The sequence below is a fragment of the Cydia fagiglandana genome, chromosome 1 (assembly GCF_963556715.1).
Source record: "Cydia fagiglandana chromosome 1, ilCydFagi1.1, whole genome shotgun sequence".
Classification (NCBI taxonomy): domain Eukaryota; kingdom Metazoa; phylum Arthropoda; class Insecta; order Lepidoptera; family Tortricidae; genus Cydia; species Cydia fagiglandana.
In genome coordinates, this window is record NC_085932.1 from 17,237,374 (window position 1) to 17,255,209 (window position 17,836).

Sequence of the window (17,836 nt, forward strand, 5' to 3'; positions counted from 1 at the left end):
CTGTGGTTTTGAACCTATAATTATTAATTGGATGAGCTGAACTTTTTAGTATTGTGGACCAAATTGCCATCTTCAAATTATGGTGTAAAAACATTGAAAGAATTTATCTTTTTAAAATTGATATCATTTATTAGTATTGTCATAAGCACTTGCAACTAATTATCTTCCTTTATGTGGGTATACTACAAGTTTATATAACTATCAATTACTTACCTTAATTATTAAAATTCACAAAAATGAAGTCTTTTCGATCATCAAGATCTATCTCAGACTTAACATCATTTCTATAAAACATTTTTACACAAAATGATCCGTGTCGACAGTACAAAATTCTTATTCCGACATTTCAAAATATCTTTCATTTTTAAGTCCATTCTATAGTTTCTTCTTAGAATTCTTGGGGCTTGACAGCGTGACGAAGCTGACCCGCCTGGGCGCCTTCGGGCTAGGAACCGATGCGACCGCCACGGGCTCCTTCATGTCCGTCACCTTGGCTTGCTTTAGGAATGAATTCATGGTATTTTTAGGAGACACCTTTGCTTTAGGAGTACTTTCAGTTGACGTTTTGGAATCGGCTGTGTCTGATTTGTTAGTAGTTGAAGCTTTAGTTGGTGATTGACTTTCACTAGATTTGTTATGTTCAGTTTCTTCGTATACAAGTTTCATATCTTCACTATCTTCAATTACCATCACTTCATCTTTGCTGTTTTTATCTCCGTCTGAGGGTGGGTTAATGATTTCGTTGCTGGAGTTGTCTGACCACGACGGCATGGCAGTTTCTACGAGGAGATCTATTTTCACTGGTGTTTTTTGTTTGGGTTCCGACTTTCGCTTTTTTGGAGATTTTTCAGAAGGCGCTTTAAATTTTATGAAGGAGTCTATTTTACGTGTCTTCGACTTCGGGCTCTGGGTAGATTCTTCCTTTTTATCCACTGTTTTCGTGTCCTTGACAGCTTTGTCTGCTTCAGCCTGCTCTTCAGTGTCAATTTCCATTTGTTCTGTAAAGATTATTTAATTTCTTTAGTAACATTCAATGTTCCAAGAATATTAATAAATATTTTACTAACGGGGGTTCTGGACAACATAGAGTCGATTGCACCAAACCGTTTGTCAGCAGTTTGTCAGCATTCGCTAATATTTACTGTATGAGGTTTCATAGCTCACCATCACCACTGACTGATGTAAATCAGTCCGCTAATTGTAGTTGGTGCAACTTGGTCTTTAGTGCTTAATCTTTTGAACGCCACAGATGGCAATTGACGTCAACGCAAAATCGTGACAACGACGCCAAAGAAGCCATTTAACGTCGATCGTTTTTTGATGAAAATCTACTGAAAAATACCTCACTTTTATTTTGGCATTATTTATTCAAAAACTAAAGTTTACTTCCGTGGCGTCAGTGGCACGGCAAATAGATGCGCCGTTTGGCGTTCAACGGTTCAAATAAATATGTCGTAACTGCATACCCGCGACATCCTTGTGAGTGTCCTCGGGTGCGTCTGGCAGCACGTGTCCCAGCTCGCCGTCCGCGAAGGAGATGACCGAGCAGTACCCGTCCGTGCTGGACGCCACTAGCGTGCGCCCGTCCGGCGACCAGCTCAGGTCCGTCAGTCTGCGAATAAACATGTTATACTTTTCATTTCCCATGCTCTGAAAGAGGGTCATTGTAGTTCTAAAAGGTGTGCAGAAAATGATACGTTTCTGCACTAGAGCATTTTAGGTTCCAAATACGATTGTATATTTTTTTTTAAGATAAGCAATTGAAATTTGGGTATAAATGGATTTGTTATACAACTTCCATTCTGGGGGGCGATTTATGAATTTCGATCGCTCGATTTTGTCACTCGAAAATCGGTGGAAAACTGTGAAATGCTAATTTTTGAAATACGAGCGATAGAAATTGGGAATCGAGTGGTATTGACCACTCGTTTTCAATTCTATTAGTAGAATTGAAATGCCTAGTAGGGGAGATATTATTGAACTAAATACACGAAATCGAGCGAAAATCGGCCTCCTGATATTTGACTCCCCATTCCATAAATAACGATACTTTGAATAATCTAAGTTTGCAAATAAACTACTGTCAGAGATATACAGGGTGATTCAGGAGACATGAGCAGGATTAACACTGCGCATTTCGTAAATTATAAGCGACTGCTTCGTATCAGTATTAGTGAGGTTAACGTGAATTTTCAAGTCGCGTTGAAAAAAAAGTTATTAATTTATTTACGACATGCATGGTCATGGTCACCCTAAAATTAGAATAAATACTAAACTACCGATATTCTGTGTCAAATTAAATGTCATCACGGTCTGGTTACTTTTGAAAAGTCGTATCTCACTCAAATTTGACAGTTTATTTTCTTCATAATCAAAATGCTGCCATTACGGTTAAAGAGGTTTTATGTTTATTAATTAGGTCTTGTAGGGCGACTATGATTGTAGAGAATTAAATTTGCACTCACCAAAAAGTAAAAAAATAGGAAAAGTGTGGTTGTTTCACCTCAAACCGACGGTGATCGATCAATTATCAGTTATTGAGTGTGCAGGATTAGTCCTGCTCACGTCTCATGAATCACCCTGTATATAACTCCGTATAAGATAAATAAAGACTAAGAAAAAAACGTGCCTCGGATGTCAAGCAAAAGTCACTGTCGAATAGATGGCGCCATACACCTTTGGCCTATTGTCGTTTAGATGGCGTTGGCGACACCGTTTGATATTTAACAATTTTAACACGTATCAGTGAAAGAACATGGGTCATTGTGGAACAATAAAAATTAATAATCATATATCCGTAAACATATTTTAATTCATTTATACATTTTCAATTTTATTTTAAGTTTTAATCGTGTGTCGATAGATGGCAGTAAATGTACCGTGACTACAAAATTTACTTTGACAGGACCCCTCTATACTATCTATTCTTTTTGCTACTGTTAAGCCTTGGTCTGCGGTTGACGCCATACTTTGTGGTTAGTCACCATTCAAATATTGCCCGCCAATCGTCAATCGGAAAAAGGCACGGCATATGTGTAGTCGTATCCTCCGAAAAGCAAGGTTGTATACACCTGTGCGTTTTAATGTACGTCACAGGATAGACGTTTCTACTCTTTCTAGTAAGTTCAATTCAAAGCTCTTTTTCTACGGCTCTTATATCTACAAAACAGAAATTTTTCCACAAAGCGTAAAGGACTTATTTGGTGAGTTCCCCTTTACATACAATTAGCACGTCCTAACTGACCTCGTATAATGTATGTTGGATATAACGGCAATGGGTGTCTTCTGCTGCGTGTCGTATACCATGACGGAGCGGCGCGTGGCCACGGCTAGCAGCATGCGCCGGCGCAGCGGCAGGCCGCGCGGCCCGTCCGCCCGCACGCTGTACGACACGGGGCTCCAGCGCGTCACCAGCGCTGGATCACCGCAGGGCAGAATGCACGCCGGCCTGGGAAGGAATTTTTAAAATGTTACCTTTAATCCAGTAACTTTGTCGAATTTTGTAACCTGGCTATTTTGCGTCAAATCCGGTAGTTCTGATTTTTTGCAGGCTTGTCTATGATGTTGGTCCAATGAATAATCCAAGTTTGTGACTTCGAGCGCCGAACGCAACTTTGTCAAAAATCGAATAAACCGCATTTTTTTTTAGATTTGGGCGATTATAACCCTAAAGTACTAGTTTTTGGTAGTAACTTCCTAGGGCGTTTTTATAGTAGACTAAATTTGCTACAATAAGACACTAGAATTGTCTCTGTATATCTAATCCCATCAAAAACATTACATGTAAAAAGGTGCAAGTCTCGCAACGCTTTTACTACAAAAAAGTTTTGAGATGTAATGTGAAACCAAGTCGGTTATTTTAATCAGTGCCAGGGGGTTTCTACAAAAAGAAGTGAAATCCCACCAAAAACATTCTGTAAAAAACTAGCCAAGTCTCGATGGAGCTGCTTGTTTATCTCTAAAAAGTAATGAAATCTAGACAAAGTCGTGCCAAGTCTAAGGTTCCTTACTGCGATTTCTTTATTATTATAGTTAATGTTGTGTGACTTGGCCGTTGAAGGGTACACAAGGGTACAAAACCAGGTGCTCCATGACACCATTGCACCAATCTGCCATTGCACCAAAAAGAAGTGTTTGTTTCAGGCTCGCCCGTACATAAGTATTATTGAAATACGCAGCTTTATCAAGCCTACAATTGACTGGTTATTGAATCAACGTTTTCCAAGTGGCAATTTTCCATCGTCAATGGGTAGCGGTTCTGGCGACAGATTGGTGCAATGGTGTCATGGAGCACCTGGTTTTGTACCCTTGTGTACCCTTCAACGGCCAAGTCACACAACATTAACTATAATAATAAAGAAATCGCAGTAAGGAACCTTAGACTTGGCACGACTTTGTCTAGATTTCATTACTTTTTAGAGATAAACAAGCAGCTCCATCGAGACTTGGCTAGTTTTTTACAGAATGTTTTTGGTGGGATTTCACTTCGTGGGAATATAAATATTTTCTAGAACGTGGAGGTGATGAATTCCATATAAATTACCGACCTAACCCTTATATTATAGTTAAGAACTGACGTAAAATTATAAAATTATGAAAGGCTTTATCTCGGAAAATATTAGATGTACAGAGACAATTCTAGTGTCTTATTGTAGCAAATTTAGTCTACTTTAAAAACGCCCTAGGAAGTTACTATCAAAAACTAGTACTTTAGGGTTATAATCGCCCAAATAAAAAAAAAATTGCGGTTTATTCGATTTTTGACAAAGTTGCGTTCGGCGCTCGAGGTCACAAACTTGGATTATTCATTGGGCCAATATCATAAACAAGCCTGCAAAAAATCAGAACTACCGGATTTGACGCAAACGCAAAATGTATAATTTTACTGTATTACTTTACATGTGTAATATATAATAAGTTGACCAAGTTGAAAAGACCAAAGATTAATCGTTTGTAAAAAAGTGTAAAATACATAAGACAAATTCAAATTTGACAGCTGATGTAGATGGCACTGTATAGCTCCATCCATACGCGGTAACTTGGATTGTCGAAGCTTTTATTTAACTTGCAAGGTGACTATGTTTGTATGGGACAAATCATGCAAGTTAAATTTGATCCAGTTCCTGGTTTCCGATGAAGCTGAAAATTTATGGGGAAAATATACTCACACTTTCAAACTATATCTTGTATAAATATAAACTGCATTTATCGGTTTGATTTCCATCTTCACCTCGGCCTCTATTCTCCCCGCGGGCACGGCTATGAGCATGCCGTCGGGGCTGAACTGCAGGCGCCTGTAGTAGGTCTGCAGAGTGTCGTCGTGGTACAGCCGCACTGGCACGCCGTGCAGGGGGTGCGTCGCGGGGAACGGGAGGGATGCCTTGCTGCTGCGGGATGTCACCTTCTTTGTGGTGATGTCGAATGTGCGGAATACTCTAAAAATATTAGCATTATGTTACATAGGAAAAGTATCATTTGACCGCTTCCTAAAACTTCGTATAGTTTATACAATACATATTGTAGCTATATTAAATTAAAATCCTAAATTAAGTTTTGTTGCCCAGAAATGAAAGCCTTTTTTTATACATATTGTAGTACTAGTAGAATATATGGTGATCTAGCATAAGTTACGTTCTCGCGCGCGAGTCCATACTTGAAGCCGCGCTAGATGTATGGAGTCGCGCGCGAGAACGCAATTCATGCTAGACGGCTTGAGGGGTACAATTATTAAATTTAGTGCAATTTATTGGTTTCATAAATCTCTTCCCAGAAACCATCTTTTAATTGGGTTACATTCACAATTTAGCTACTTATAGTCTGTGCAGAAAGAGAAGAGTCATAAAATATATTCTTTCTGCACAGACTTTAAGAATTTACATTCTTTGACTTCTTAATACTATTGTGACCTCTATAGTTCGTTTTTTTTAGCATTAGAAAGAACTCCGCAGAAGCAAGCGTACAGTTTCTATGAGGCTCGTTAATTGTTAATAATTATTGAATTATCTAACGTAGCATGGTCAATACATATAATTTACTTCAAATTGTTACCGCTAAAAGTGCCAGATTTAGAACCACAAGGGAACTTCTGCGAAGTTCTTTCTAATGCTAAAAAAAACGGACTATAATACATATCAATTTCCTTGTAGAATCTTGAAGCTAAATTACCTGTCAGTGCTAGCCGACGCAATCAACTGCCCCTTAGGGTCCCAGGCCACACCTTGCACGAAGCCCTTGTGGTCACTCAGGATGGAGCTGTACTTCCCCCGAGTTACGTCCCAAACCACCAGCTTGTTGTCCACGGAGCCAGAGGCCAGGTGCAGTGAGTTGGAAGCCCAGCTAAGGTCTAACACATCCTCTAAGTGTCCACGGAGAGTCTGAAAATAATAAAAGTTGGATTAATTAACACTTGACACCCACAACTCTGCCCTCCTAAGCCGAATAGCTGGATTAAGTAACACTTGACACCCACAAGTCTGCCCTCCTAAGCCGAATAGCGGCATCTCAAAAGGGTGGATCAACTTTTTCTTGTCACTATTTGCCATGGTTACGGTCTCCTGGGTCACTCTTAAAATACTAGTTATTTCGTATTTAAATGAACCATCCTTGATTTTTTTGGTAGTTATAAGGCCTTTCCATAATGGGACATCTACTAAGCACGTTAGTAGAACATGGTACAGCAGCTCTTTTAAGAAACTATGCTACTATTGTCTCCTGGCTGATGGGACAGAATAACAACAAGAAATAGTTGATTGATCCAAAAACAAATGATGTTGAAAATTGAATTTTCAGATAAAGAATGTAAGGTATATGTTTGCATTACATTTTTATTTGAGATGCCGCTACTTGGCTTTGCAGGGCAGAACTCAGGAACAAAATAAATATCTGTGCTTATCACACAAATAAATGGCCTTACAGGGATTTGCACCTAGGAGCCCAGGACCGTTGGTTTCATACAGTAACCAATAAAAACAATTTCTGAGCAACCAAGCAGTGAGGGTTTGGAACAAACTCCCAGAAGAAAATATGTAAACCACAAAATGTGAACTAGTTTAAAAATAAATTAGACTAATCACAGCTCCTATCAAAACATATGTGTGCCTCCATATGAGGCAGAGACAGATGAGAATGATTCATATGAAGGCACCTATTCCCAGTGTCTGGTAGGAACAAATAGGAACACACCCTAACAATTATTATTTAAATAAATACTTTCACAAAAAAAAACATTAATCATGAGATACATTAAACGGAAGGAAGTTAAACAACCAAAATATACAAAGTCTGTGCTGTTACCTTGTATATGACCCAAGTTTCTTTGTATTGTTCTTCATTAGGATCAGCAGGCATGGGGTCTTTCTCCGTCTTCTGCTGCCAAACGAATATGATCGACTCATCGTCCCCCGACGCCAGATACTGGCCGCTGGGCGACCACCGCACCACGTTCACTGCTTTCTGATGTCGTGTGAGATCGGCTGCTACTTCCAAATTCACTGAACCGCTTTCCAATGGAGACACGTACCATATCTACAAAGAAAAAGTTACGTAGAATACAAATGGGAGATTATTATAGTATTTCTTGCATCAGAATGGAAAACTTACCAAAACGTGAGAATCTGTTCCTCCAGTTGCTAATCGCAATGGACCATTTGCTTCAGTTTTTGGCTGAAAATCAACACTAAGTACAGGATCCCTATTATGCCAAGAAATCTCGGGGATAGCAAACTTCATCTTGGAAGGATTTCTTATAAATTTATACGTACGTTTTTATAAATAATTTAAGAAACTAAATATACGCCTAAACAAATAGATCATCTGACGCTATAAATGTCAGTTTTGGCGCCTTGTTAAACTTATTAAATTTGTAGAATGAAAGCTTATTTACATTCGCGGCTCGTAGCTCGGCTCGCTGCTCGTCTCGTGTTCGCCTCGAGCTCGTAAGCTCATCGAGCTAATCGATTTTATACACAAAAGACACGGTAAAAGATATGTAGCAGAATGATATGACAGCCGAACGCGAATGTAATCAACAAGCGCGTCCCCTGCGAGCCCATCGCCAGCCCCTTTTGACTAGTGCCCAAAAAACCGCTCAGCCGCGAGCCGAGTCGTGAGATGAGCCACCGTTTACACTCTCATCTCGTGGCTCGGCTCGCGGCTCGGTTCGGGGCTTGCGGCTCGGCTCGTGGCTCGCACGCGAATGTAAACATAGGTGAGGCACAAGCGAGCAACTGCCAGCTACACACCGGTGACCCAGCAACAATCATCATCCGCTTCATCAGATCGGATTTATTTATGTTTACAACATACCGTGTTCAGTCTACCGCCAAAACCGAAATTCGCAAATTGCGGGGATCTTTCTCTTTTACTCCAGTGAAGGCGTAATTAGAGTGACAGAGAAAAATGCCCGCAATTTGCGAATTTCGGTTTTCGCGGTAGCCCCTCAGACACCCTTTGTTGTCTATGGATAGAGCTGTCATCTCCTATCGCTAGCAAGGGCCCAACCTTTTCTGTTCTCTTTCACGACGCAGCAACTAGTATCATTTCTCTCTCCTCGCTCTTTTAAAATACCGTTTGTCAAAAAAGGACAACCATACTGTTGACAAGGTGGACTTCAAATCAAGTGTTGCCTTTCTTGATGCGCCCAGGCTGTGTATGTGTGCGTAAAAGCGTATATGTGTGCTCTTTTAGGGATGTGAAAAGTCGATTTTAATCATGTTATATATCGATAAACGCTACACAGCGGAACGAAATAGCGATTAATTGAAGCTTCAATATCTTCGTTAAACATAAACATTATTGAAATGCTAATGGATAATGAATATATTATAATATAATAATATAATTCAATTATTGCGGAACACCTATTTTAGGAGGTATTTATGTATTTTAATTAAATATCTGAACTTTCCCTTGGTTCCCTGCTGGGGCGTGACTATAAAATTGTGATCTGATAACCACAATAAAGAATAAAAGCGTTTTTGGTCATTTTAGGTATCGTTAAGCCTTTGAAGTAAAATTAAAATTGCAAGAAATGTCGATAGTTTATCGATATGACTTTATCGACATGGCTACAGCAACGTGGGCCTCATTGTTAAGTTGCTAACACACTATCGCACCGCACCAAGGTCATTGTGGGACGCACCCATAAGTAAGAGGGAGAAAGAGATATCGCTTTCTCCCTTTTACTTATGGGTGCGTCCCACAATGACCTTGGTGCGGTGCGATAGTGTGTTAGCAACTTTAATCGTACACTAAACAAAAGTGGCAACAGTGACAGCTCGCTGAGACTACGTCTATATATATATTATGTCTATGGGTCATTCAGGTCCATTTCAGGTCAGTCACTGTCATTAAAACCCTGTCTGCTACTACTAGTCACTAGATGTCGCTAGTAAATTGTAAAAAAATGTATTTTTACGGTTTTTTTGTCAATTTCATTATAATCCTTATATCATTGATTTAAAATATAATAACATACCTTTTCTTCAAACTGATACACAATTTTCTTAATAATAAGTGAATTTAATCCTTCGCATGTATTATACATGTAAATATAGACATACTGAAGGTCATTCTCATTCGTTCCATTTCATTCGCGCACCGGCAAATCAATCGATACAAAAGTGTCAAACTCAATAAAATATACATACTCCATCGCCAATGTTTCCCACGACCTCTCTAATTACTCGAGGTATTACTGCATTTACCTCGCGAACAGCACGAGCGCTGCACACGTCTCAGCTAGCCATGGCACCAATAAAGGTTGTAATTTAACTTAGTTGGCTATTATGTAACTTGGAAGGTAATAAAAGGACTTGTTTTGATTTTGGTTTTTAGGTTGGAGACAATCTACCGGCGGCGGATTTATTTGAGGATTCACCAGCGAACAAAGTGAACACGTGCGAGTTGGGTTCGGGAAAGAAAGTTGTATTGTTCGCCGTGCCCGGCGCCTTCACCCCGGGCTGCTCGAAGACACACTTGCCCGGCTACGTGCAAAATGCCGACAAGATCAAGGCCGAGGGAGTTGACGAGATTGTGTGCATCTCCGTGAACGATCCTTATGTGATGGCTGCGTGGGGGGCCCAACACAATACTAAAGGAAAGGTAAGCATTATTTGTGATACAAATATGCATTAGGAATATGCCCTGTTGTCTGTTTATAAATACCCTGGTTTGATGTTTATAATTAGTAACAAATCAATATGTCTAGGAACTTAGGGATGTTTCACACAGTGCTTCAGTTATTGATTTCATGCATCAGTCTACCATTATTTATGCAGGTTAATAGTGTATGATAAGCTATTGAAGTCATAGGTTATCATTGCTATCATGGTACCTAGTTTGGTATGGCAATATAATCATTTTGTTTACAGTATCACAATAAAAACGTGAAGGTGATCTTATTATGTGTTCCGTACTCCACATCGGATATCTTCATTGAGAGAGTAACGCGATCGTTGACCAATGATGCCGCTAGCGTCTATGTAGTCGCTCCGCCCCACGCCGTGACGTAGTTCCGCTTCCACTTCCTGCGAACCGTTGCTCGCTTCCCGCCACTCGCCACCGCCATGACATTGTTTCGTCGACCGTCTTGACCGATGGTCCGCAAATATTTTTTGCGTATATTTTTGCAGCATGGTGCTTTAACATTTCCGATCCAAAGCTCGGTCGATTAAATAGTGAGATATGGCAGAGATCGCCACTATTAGTCTTTTGGCGGTCTCGCGATCGAAGTCATCGAACGGTGCTTTTCGATTCTACCCACTTTTTTCTTGCTAAATTAATTTTCACATTCCATGCTGCTAAAATCGTTACCGTTAACTCGCATTTTCGAGATCGAAGTAGGAAGTGCGTCAGTGGTTTTTGTTAACAAGTGGTAACAAGTCGCTCCGCATCGGAGAGGGAACGTGCGGTCATCGTGCCTGCGGCGGCGGCGGCGGCGCCCGGGCGGCGCGGCGGCGGACGGCCTGCGCGCGCTGCTTTCGGGCGCCGCGCTTCGCCGATAAGGAGGTTTGGATTGTCTCGAACCATCCGGTGAGCCAGTTTAAGATATTCTAATTTTATTGGCGTTCAGAAGTTACTTCGTCACTCGCGGAGGGTTCTCAGGCAGTAGCCTGGGAGTACCTCGTGTTGTTAGTTGCGGCGCGACCGGGGCGCCCCGTCCCCCGGCGCGGGGGCGCGGGCCCGGCGCCCGCCCCCGCCCGCGCGCGCCGCGTCTTCTGCTGTCGTCCAAGGTGACTCCGAGACACCGCGACGCTGCGGGCCACGGTGGACACCGCTCCTGTTACTGCAGTCGCGGTGCGGACGCCTCCAGTCCGCGGGACTCCGAGAGACGTCACACGCCCGCTCCTGTTGCTGCAGTCGCGGTGCGGACGCCTCCAGTCCGCGGGACTCCGAGAGACGTCACACGCCCGCTCCTGTTGCTGCAGTCGCGGTGCGGACGCCTCCAGTCCGCGGGACTCCGAGAGACGTCACACGCCCGCTCCTGTTGCTGCAGTCGCGGTGCGGACGCCTCCAGTCCGCGGGACTCCGAGAGACGTCACACGCCCGCTCCTGTTGCTGCAGTCGCGGTGTGGACGCCTCCAGTCCGCGGGACTCCGAGAGACGTCACACGCCCGCTCCTGTTGCTGCAGTCGCGGTGCGGACGCCTCCAGTCCGCGGGACTCCGAGAGACGTCACACGCCCGCTCCTGTTGCTGCAGTCGCGGTGCGGACGCCTCCAGTCCGCGGGACTCCGAGAGGCGTCACACGCCCGCTCCTGCTGCTGCAGTCGCTGTGCGGACGCCTCCAGTCCGCGGGACTCCGAGAGACGTCACACGCCGGCTCCTGTTGCTGCAGTCACGGTGCGAACGCCTCCAGTCCGCGGGACTCCACGAGACGTTACACGCCCGCTCCTATTGCTGCAGTTGCGGTGCGGACGCTTCCAGTCCAGCGGGACTCCGAGAGATCCGCGTGGCTCTGCGCGTCATACGCCCGCTCCTGCAGCTGCGGGCGCATCGCGGGTGGATCGCGCCAAGGTGAAGGCGGACCGCTTCTGCGTCCCGACTGCTCGAGCAGAAGGAAGGTAAGTTACGTGTAAGCAGTGGAAAGGCTACGAGTACAGCGACGATCGCCGTGTTGGTTGCCGGCCGTCATGACGTCGCTGGTGACCTACGCGCCGGTGGTGGCCACCACGATGGCACCGCCGAGGGCAACAGCGTCGCCGTGATGATGCGTGCAACTACGAGCCTAGCCATCGGCGCCTCCCGTGCCGGTAACGTCCGTCACGCGCACCGGCGCCTGTCGAGCTGGCCGCCACGACGGCGCCTCTCGCACCTGAGCCTGGCGACGGTGGCCGCCATGATGGCGCCGCCCGCTCGATGACACCGCCTGCCCCCCGAGCTGGCCGCCACGATGGCGCCTCTCGCATTACGCATCGACGCGGCGGCGGCGGCTGCCACAATGGCGCTGCCCGCCACGATGATGCCGCCCGCCACGATGGCACCACCACCTGCGCACTGGCGCCTCTCGAGCTGGCCGCCACGATGGCGCCTCTCGCCTCACAGCAGTGCCTCGCAGACCAGCCAGCCAGACGGCGACCGCCTCATGCACCGGTGCCTCCCGAGCTGGCCGCCAGGATGGCGCCTCTCGCCGCACGCACCGGCGCCTCCCGAGCCGGTGGCGGCGGCCGCCACGATGGAGCCGCCCGCCTCACGCGACAACGCCTCTAGAGCGGGCCGCCACTATGGGTCCTCGCCTCACGCACCAGCGCTTCCCGAACCAGTGGCGGCCGCCATGAGCCGCCCGGCCTCAGGCACCGGTGCCCCACCCCCCCCCCCCCGAGCCGGCCGCCACGATGGCGCCCCTAGCTTCACGCACCGGCGCCTCCCGAGCGGCGGCGGTTGCCACAATCACGCCGATGCTGTCCACCGATGCTGCAACTACGACGATGTCGTCCCTTGCTCGCTGGGCGCCACAGTATCAGTTTTGTCCTGTCCACATGGTTCCATTGAGGTACGCAGGCGCCTATAGCTATGGTGCAGGTATAGGTATGGTATGGTACAGCACGAACAGACCGCTAAGCTCTTGGTTTCGGTTAAAGAATCCTCCGGCGACGGCAGACAAGGTCGTAAAGAGCCCCGTCCTAGCGCGGCTCGACTGCCCGGAGTTGAAAGCGGTAAGATATGTCGATACTCAGAGGAAAATACGTCGTGTTCCCGGGCTTCATAAAGGTGCTGATCGACTTCGCTGTGTCGCTTCGAAGCTCCTACGACTTCTCGAGGCCATGGAGTGGTCCAACCGGAGAACAGCTAGCGACAAGGCCCTGTGCGACCGCTCGAAACCGAGGTGAAAGGCATCGAAAAGGTCTGCAGACTTCACATAATTATCTCTACTTGCTCGCGCTCTCCAGCTTAAGTTCCGTCTTACAAAGACGAACTCGTGCGAAAAGCCATAATAAACAAAATGGGACAAATAAACCCGCTGCGCCTGAACAAGCTTGAGTTTCCGGTGCTAAGAGAAAGGGGCCAGGAGGACTCCAGCAGTTTCCATCTGTCTGTATTCGACTTTATCGAAACAGTTTTGTTACGCAAAGCGCCAAAATCGATTTTAGACTTGATTTCATCAGTTCGATTTCCTTAAAAGCATGCTACTAACTCGATGCCCTATACTAACTCGATATAGGGTGTCTCTTCGGATAAAGCGAATTAGACCATCACGCTCCTAGACATCACGTGGGACACGCGGCACAACACACCGATTGAAAGTTTTCTTTTTCGCGACATACAGGCCTGCCTTGCTGCAGAGTTTCTCGCAGAAATGAGACTCAATGCCTTCTGTTCAGTCTCAAATTCGCAAACTTTAGTTCATGGAGGAAGGTGAAGCCTTCGCAGTCCCCAGCAACACGGAGCTGCCGAAAGCCTCGCACCACTTTCTTCCTCATCTTATGCAAGCAGTCCGTTACAATCTCCAATATTGGTAGACAATGTACGAGGTAAGGCCCTTTCAGCGAAGAGTAACCGTTAACGGGCCGCATCTGCAGCGCTGACGACAGAAGTGTAAACATACAACCGCACCGGTACAGTATACATAAAACGACGGCGACACTACATCCCTTCCGTTACTACGGCTGTCGCAAAAACTGCTGATGCCAGCAGACCGTCTACAGGTCGCGCTGGTTGCTTGCTACTTGCCAGGTCGGTACAACCCCCGAGGGCAACGGTTTATCAAGAAGTCACTGCGCGCCCGAGTGGCAGCTGCGCCCAGCAGCCGCCGAGACTGTCTTCACCTGACAGGCGCCTTGTTGGCCGGCCTCCGCTTTCGAGAGCCCTCGCACTGTGCCACGGTATTTCTTAACAGACTCATTGAACTGCTACCACGACCTTTGACAGCTGCCTGTGAGACTTGGCATGGATGTCTCCACCTCCCAGCCTAGTCTGTGTACTGCGACGGCGTGATAAGGAGTCCTAAAGCAGCTGTGGTAAGCTTGCAATTTACTGGCGGTCCTAGTGAACACAACGTCAGACCGCCCTCCCTTACGAGTCAACGACCTTAAGAATGAGGCGTAGCTCCTGTCAGATAGGACGCTCCAACACCGAGCTGGCGGGATCAGGAGTGACGTCCGCTACTGGCGTGACTGGCGCATGCATATAACATGCCAAGGTCTAACGCTACGTAGCGAACGAAACGCAACTGTCTAATATGGAAGAACCGGATATTCCCGATTCCGGTACTGTGTTTGTATAGAAAACAGTAACGGGAGCCCCTAGATCGTCCCCTTGTCTAGGCTGCATGTACGGCCACAATGTAGAAACGGTCTTCATGGTGCATCAAAAATAAGATAAACTGCCAGGTACCTCTATCCAGTGAAGTAGCGAGCTATCTCAGACGTCTATTTCTATTATCCATGTTAGCTTTCAGAACGATACTCGTTCATAAGCCTCTCACAAGTGCTGTGTATGAACCACTATCGGACACTATGCCTTCTTCCAACGCCATTAATAGCGAGACCAGCGCCTCCCAAAGCACCAGCTTGGGACGCGTGACATCTACTTGCCCTAATTTAAATAGCCCTACAACGTTAGGTACGTTAGAAGAAGTACGATAGAATAGCTGCCGCACTTTTGCTGTTAGCATCAGGCCGCAGGGTCAATGACCTTACTCTACTACACTGTAGCCCGGGCAATTATATAGATAACTTTAACGCTATTATTTTGTGTCCGAAATTCGGCTCTAAACCAGATAACGTGTCTTACCGACTGGACTCTTAGAAGCTCCGGAATAAAGTATAGACCCAGTATAAGTAGGTAGTCTGGGTACGTCACCTTGCGAGAATTACACAAAATGTTAGGGGACACTTCGCTTATTTCTTTCAGCCACAGTCTCATCCAAGCCGGCCTCGCCTACGATTGCTTTTGATCCACGATGTACTTAATAACTAAATTGGCTGGAAAGCTATTCACTTAGCGATATTTTCGCTTATGTTAATTGGGAACATGACTCGCCGAGATTCTGCGGATCGGATGCGATTTCGAATGAGAATTCTCTTAAACCAGTTTAACGTCAGATTCGAACCTGAGATTACAATTTCAATTCTCAATTTCCTGTAATTCACATTATAACGAGTCACTGTGATTTCATGGGTTGCAATATGGTGTATACATATTTATTCGTTCTCTGAGTTCTATGACAGTAGGTGTAGCCCTATCGCTTGCGCGCCCGCTAACTCGCCACCAGGAGATAATAAACAGGTCTCAATGAAGATATCCGATGTGGAGTACGGAACACATAATATAAAAATTTTACCTTCCAATAAAATTATTATTATGTTTCCTATCCACATCGGATATCTGAGTAATGCCTTCCTGGCAGGCTACTAGGCTACTTTTATGCCGACGGTACTTCTCCTCAACAATGACATGGCGGTGGCGAGTGGCGGGAAGCGAGCAACGGTTCGCAGGAAGTGGAAGCGGAACTACGTCACGGCGTGGGGCGGAGCGACTACATAGACGCTAGCGGCATCATTGGTCAACGATCGCGTTACTCTCTCAATGAAGATATCCGATGTGGATAGGAAACATAATAATAATTTTATTGGAAGGTAAAATTTTTATATTAATTTATTTCTCTTAAGTTTTTCACATGGGTTTACAATTAATAGAAATAGAAATAGAAATATCGTTTATTTGCCAGAAATGTGGTACATAAATTAGGTGGTAACATTCATCTTAAATAAAAAAGAATTCATCATCATCATTCATCTTAATTATAAATAAAATGGGGATAAACAACATGACTTCCTCAAATGACCTCTGTAGTACTTCAGACACGACTCATTGCCATATGAGAAGAGGAAAAATTAATGATTTGCATTTATCAATTATTACCTAATGTGTATATCATTAAAACTTGACTCATAAAAAAAACAACATAACTTCCTTAAATGACCTCTATGGTACTAATTAATATTCGTCATTCTCTTTAGACACCAACTCATCGCAATAATATGAGTAAAGGGGAAGAATACATTATTATTATTTGCATTCATCAATATCAATGTGTAGATCAATGTTACCAACCCTTAAATTAATCAATCTTGAAATCCTTTGTATACAAGTATAATATATTATCCCTTCAAGTAGCATACATAATTTTTAAATTGTTGAATGATAACTTTATCCATTTAATTAAAATTATTTAGCCATTTTCCGCATCTTGCCACAACATGAGCAGGCAACTGACCTTTATGCTTGACAATTCACACATTCATATGCTAATTAGACTTTCAATTCCCACCAACATCATTGTTAACAACATTTTTAGTTTTTTGGTTAACATTAACCGTGATTTAATTTGTGAAATTCACAGACTTTCTTTCATTATATGGAAGATAATGTGTAAATTATTGTCAATTAGCGTTTTATTCTCATTGTGGTAAGACTCATCAAATAGAATGCTATCTTTACTTTTCAATTAAGTTGCATGTAGGCTTACTTTCATTTGTTTGTTTTTCTAGATCAACATTTTTATTACTTGCTTGTTATAAATAACAACAAAAACTGGAAACAGAATACCTCCTCACTAAACTTCAAGGTCACATGAATATGGTTTGCCAGTCATTATTGTCTCGTTAATTACACTCCAACTGTGACTGTTTTGATACATACCTATTTACATTAAAAGCACACAGCTTACTTTGTTTGCAGTCAAATTATAAACTGGTATTCATGGTGATCAGTTTGTTCTTAACATAGGTATGGTTTTTTATACATTTGATTTTCTACCTTATGTTAATATTCATAAAGTTGATATTACAAGCATCACTGATGCTTAAGTTTATAAGAACACAGGGTTTATAATTATAATAATTATTGTTATCACATACTACTCATTAATTTGCTGTATTCTTTTCCTCAGGTCCGCATGCTAGCTGACCCCAATGGCACATTCATCAAGGCCCTGGATCTTGGAACTAACCTGCCTCCACTCGGTGGTTTCCGTTCCAAACGATTCTCTATGGTCATCAACGACAACAAAGTTGAACAGCTGAATGTTGAGCCAGATGGCACTGGTCTCTCATGCTCCCTTGCGGACAAACTTAAAGTTAAGAAGTAAAATGTTTGAGCATTTATCAATGATGACCGTTGAAGTAAAAATATAGTTTATTAATATGTAGTTTATATTTGGAAAGTAATGTCAAAGACTAGTGAAGCTAAGTTTTTGTTTCAGCGGTCAGGTCTATCGTGACTGTAATACACACCTATAGCTTTAAACAGGTCGTAGACTGTTGGAGCACTCCTTTGTGATATATCCAATAACGAATTAAACATGTCAATCTGAAATAAACTTCATATTTTATTTAT

The 17,836-nt window shown here is 44.0% G+C and overlaps 2 protein-coding genes across 2 annotated transcripts; one reads left to right on the forward strand and one right to left on the reverse strand.

Annotated features, from left to right (window-relative positions):
- Nucleotides 1–146: 146 nt before the first annotated feature.
- Nucleotides 147–7,810, reverse strand: LOC134665162 (chromatin assembly factor 1 subunit B). The gene is made up of 7 exons (XM_063522014.1): nucleotides 7,600–7,810; nucleotides 7,294–7,524; nucleotides 6,166–6,374; nucleotides 5,169–5,435; nucleotides 3,245–3,448; nucleotides 1,467–1,612; nucleotides 147–998 (listed from the first exon to the last, which is right to left on the reverse strand). Exons 1-7 carry the CDS (start codon nucleotides 7,726–7,728, stop codon nucleotides 376–378), a joined length of 1,809 nt encoding a protein of 602 aa, XP_063378084.1. The 5' UTR covers nucleotides 7,729–7,810; the 3' UTR covers nucleotides 147–375.
- Nucleotides 7,811–9,562: 1,752 nt separating this feature from the next.
- Nucleotides 9,563–17,819, forward strand: LOC134665169 (peroxiredoxin-5, mitochondrial). Its single transcript, XM_063522026.1, has 3 exons — nucleotides 9,563–9,759; nucleotides 9,835–10,101; nucleotides 17,391–17,819. The coding sequence occupies exons 1-3, from the start codon at nucleotides 9,658–9,660 to the stop codon at nucleotides 17,586–17,588; spliced, it is 567 nt and encodes a 188-aa protein (XP_063378096.1). The 5' UTR covers nucleotides 9,563–9,657; the 3' UTR covers nucleotides 17,589–17,819.
- The last annotated feature ends 17 nt before the right edge of the window (nucleotides 17,820–17,836 follow it).

Excerpts from the sequence above, each read along its gene's own strand:
- LOC134665162 (XM_063522014.1), bottom strand. The coding sequence starts at position 7,728 with ATGAAGTTTGCTATCCCCGAGATTTCTTGGCATAATAGGGATCCTGTA. Across the intron at positions 3,449-5,168 it reads ACAAGATATAGTTTGAAAGT|GCCGGCGTGCATTCTGCCCT; the intron begins GTGAGTATATTT and ends ATTCCTTCCCAG. Across the intron at positions 1,613-3,244 it reads TCCAACATACATTATACGAG|ACTGACGGACCTGAGCTGGT; the intron begins GTCAGTTAGGAC and ends GTTTATTCGCAG.
- LOC134665169 (XM_063522026.1), top strand. The coding sequence starts at position 9,658 with ATGTTTCCCACGACCTCTCTAATTACTCGAGGTATTACTGCATTTACC. Across the intron at positions 9,760-9,834 it reads TAGCCATGGCACCAATAAAG|GTTGGAGACAATCTACCGGC; the intron begins GTTGTAATTTAA and ends TTTGGTTTTTAG. Across the intron at positions 10,102-17,390 it reads AACACAATACTAAAGGAAAG|GTCCGCATGCTAGCTGACCC; the intron begins GTAAGCATTATT and ends TCTTTTCCTCAG.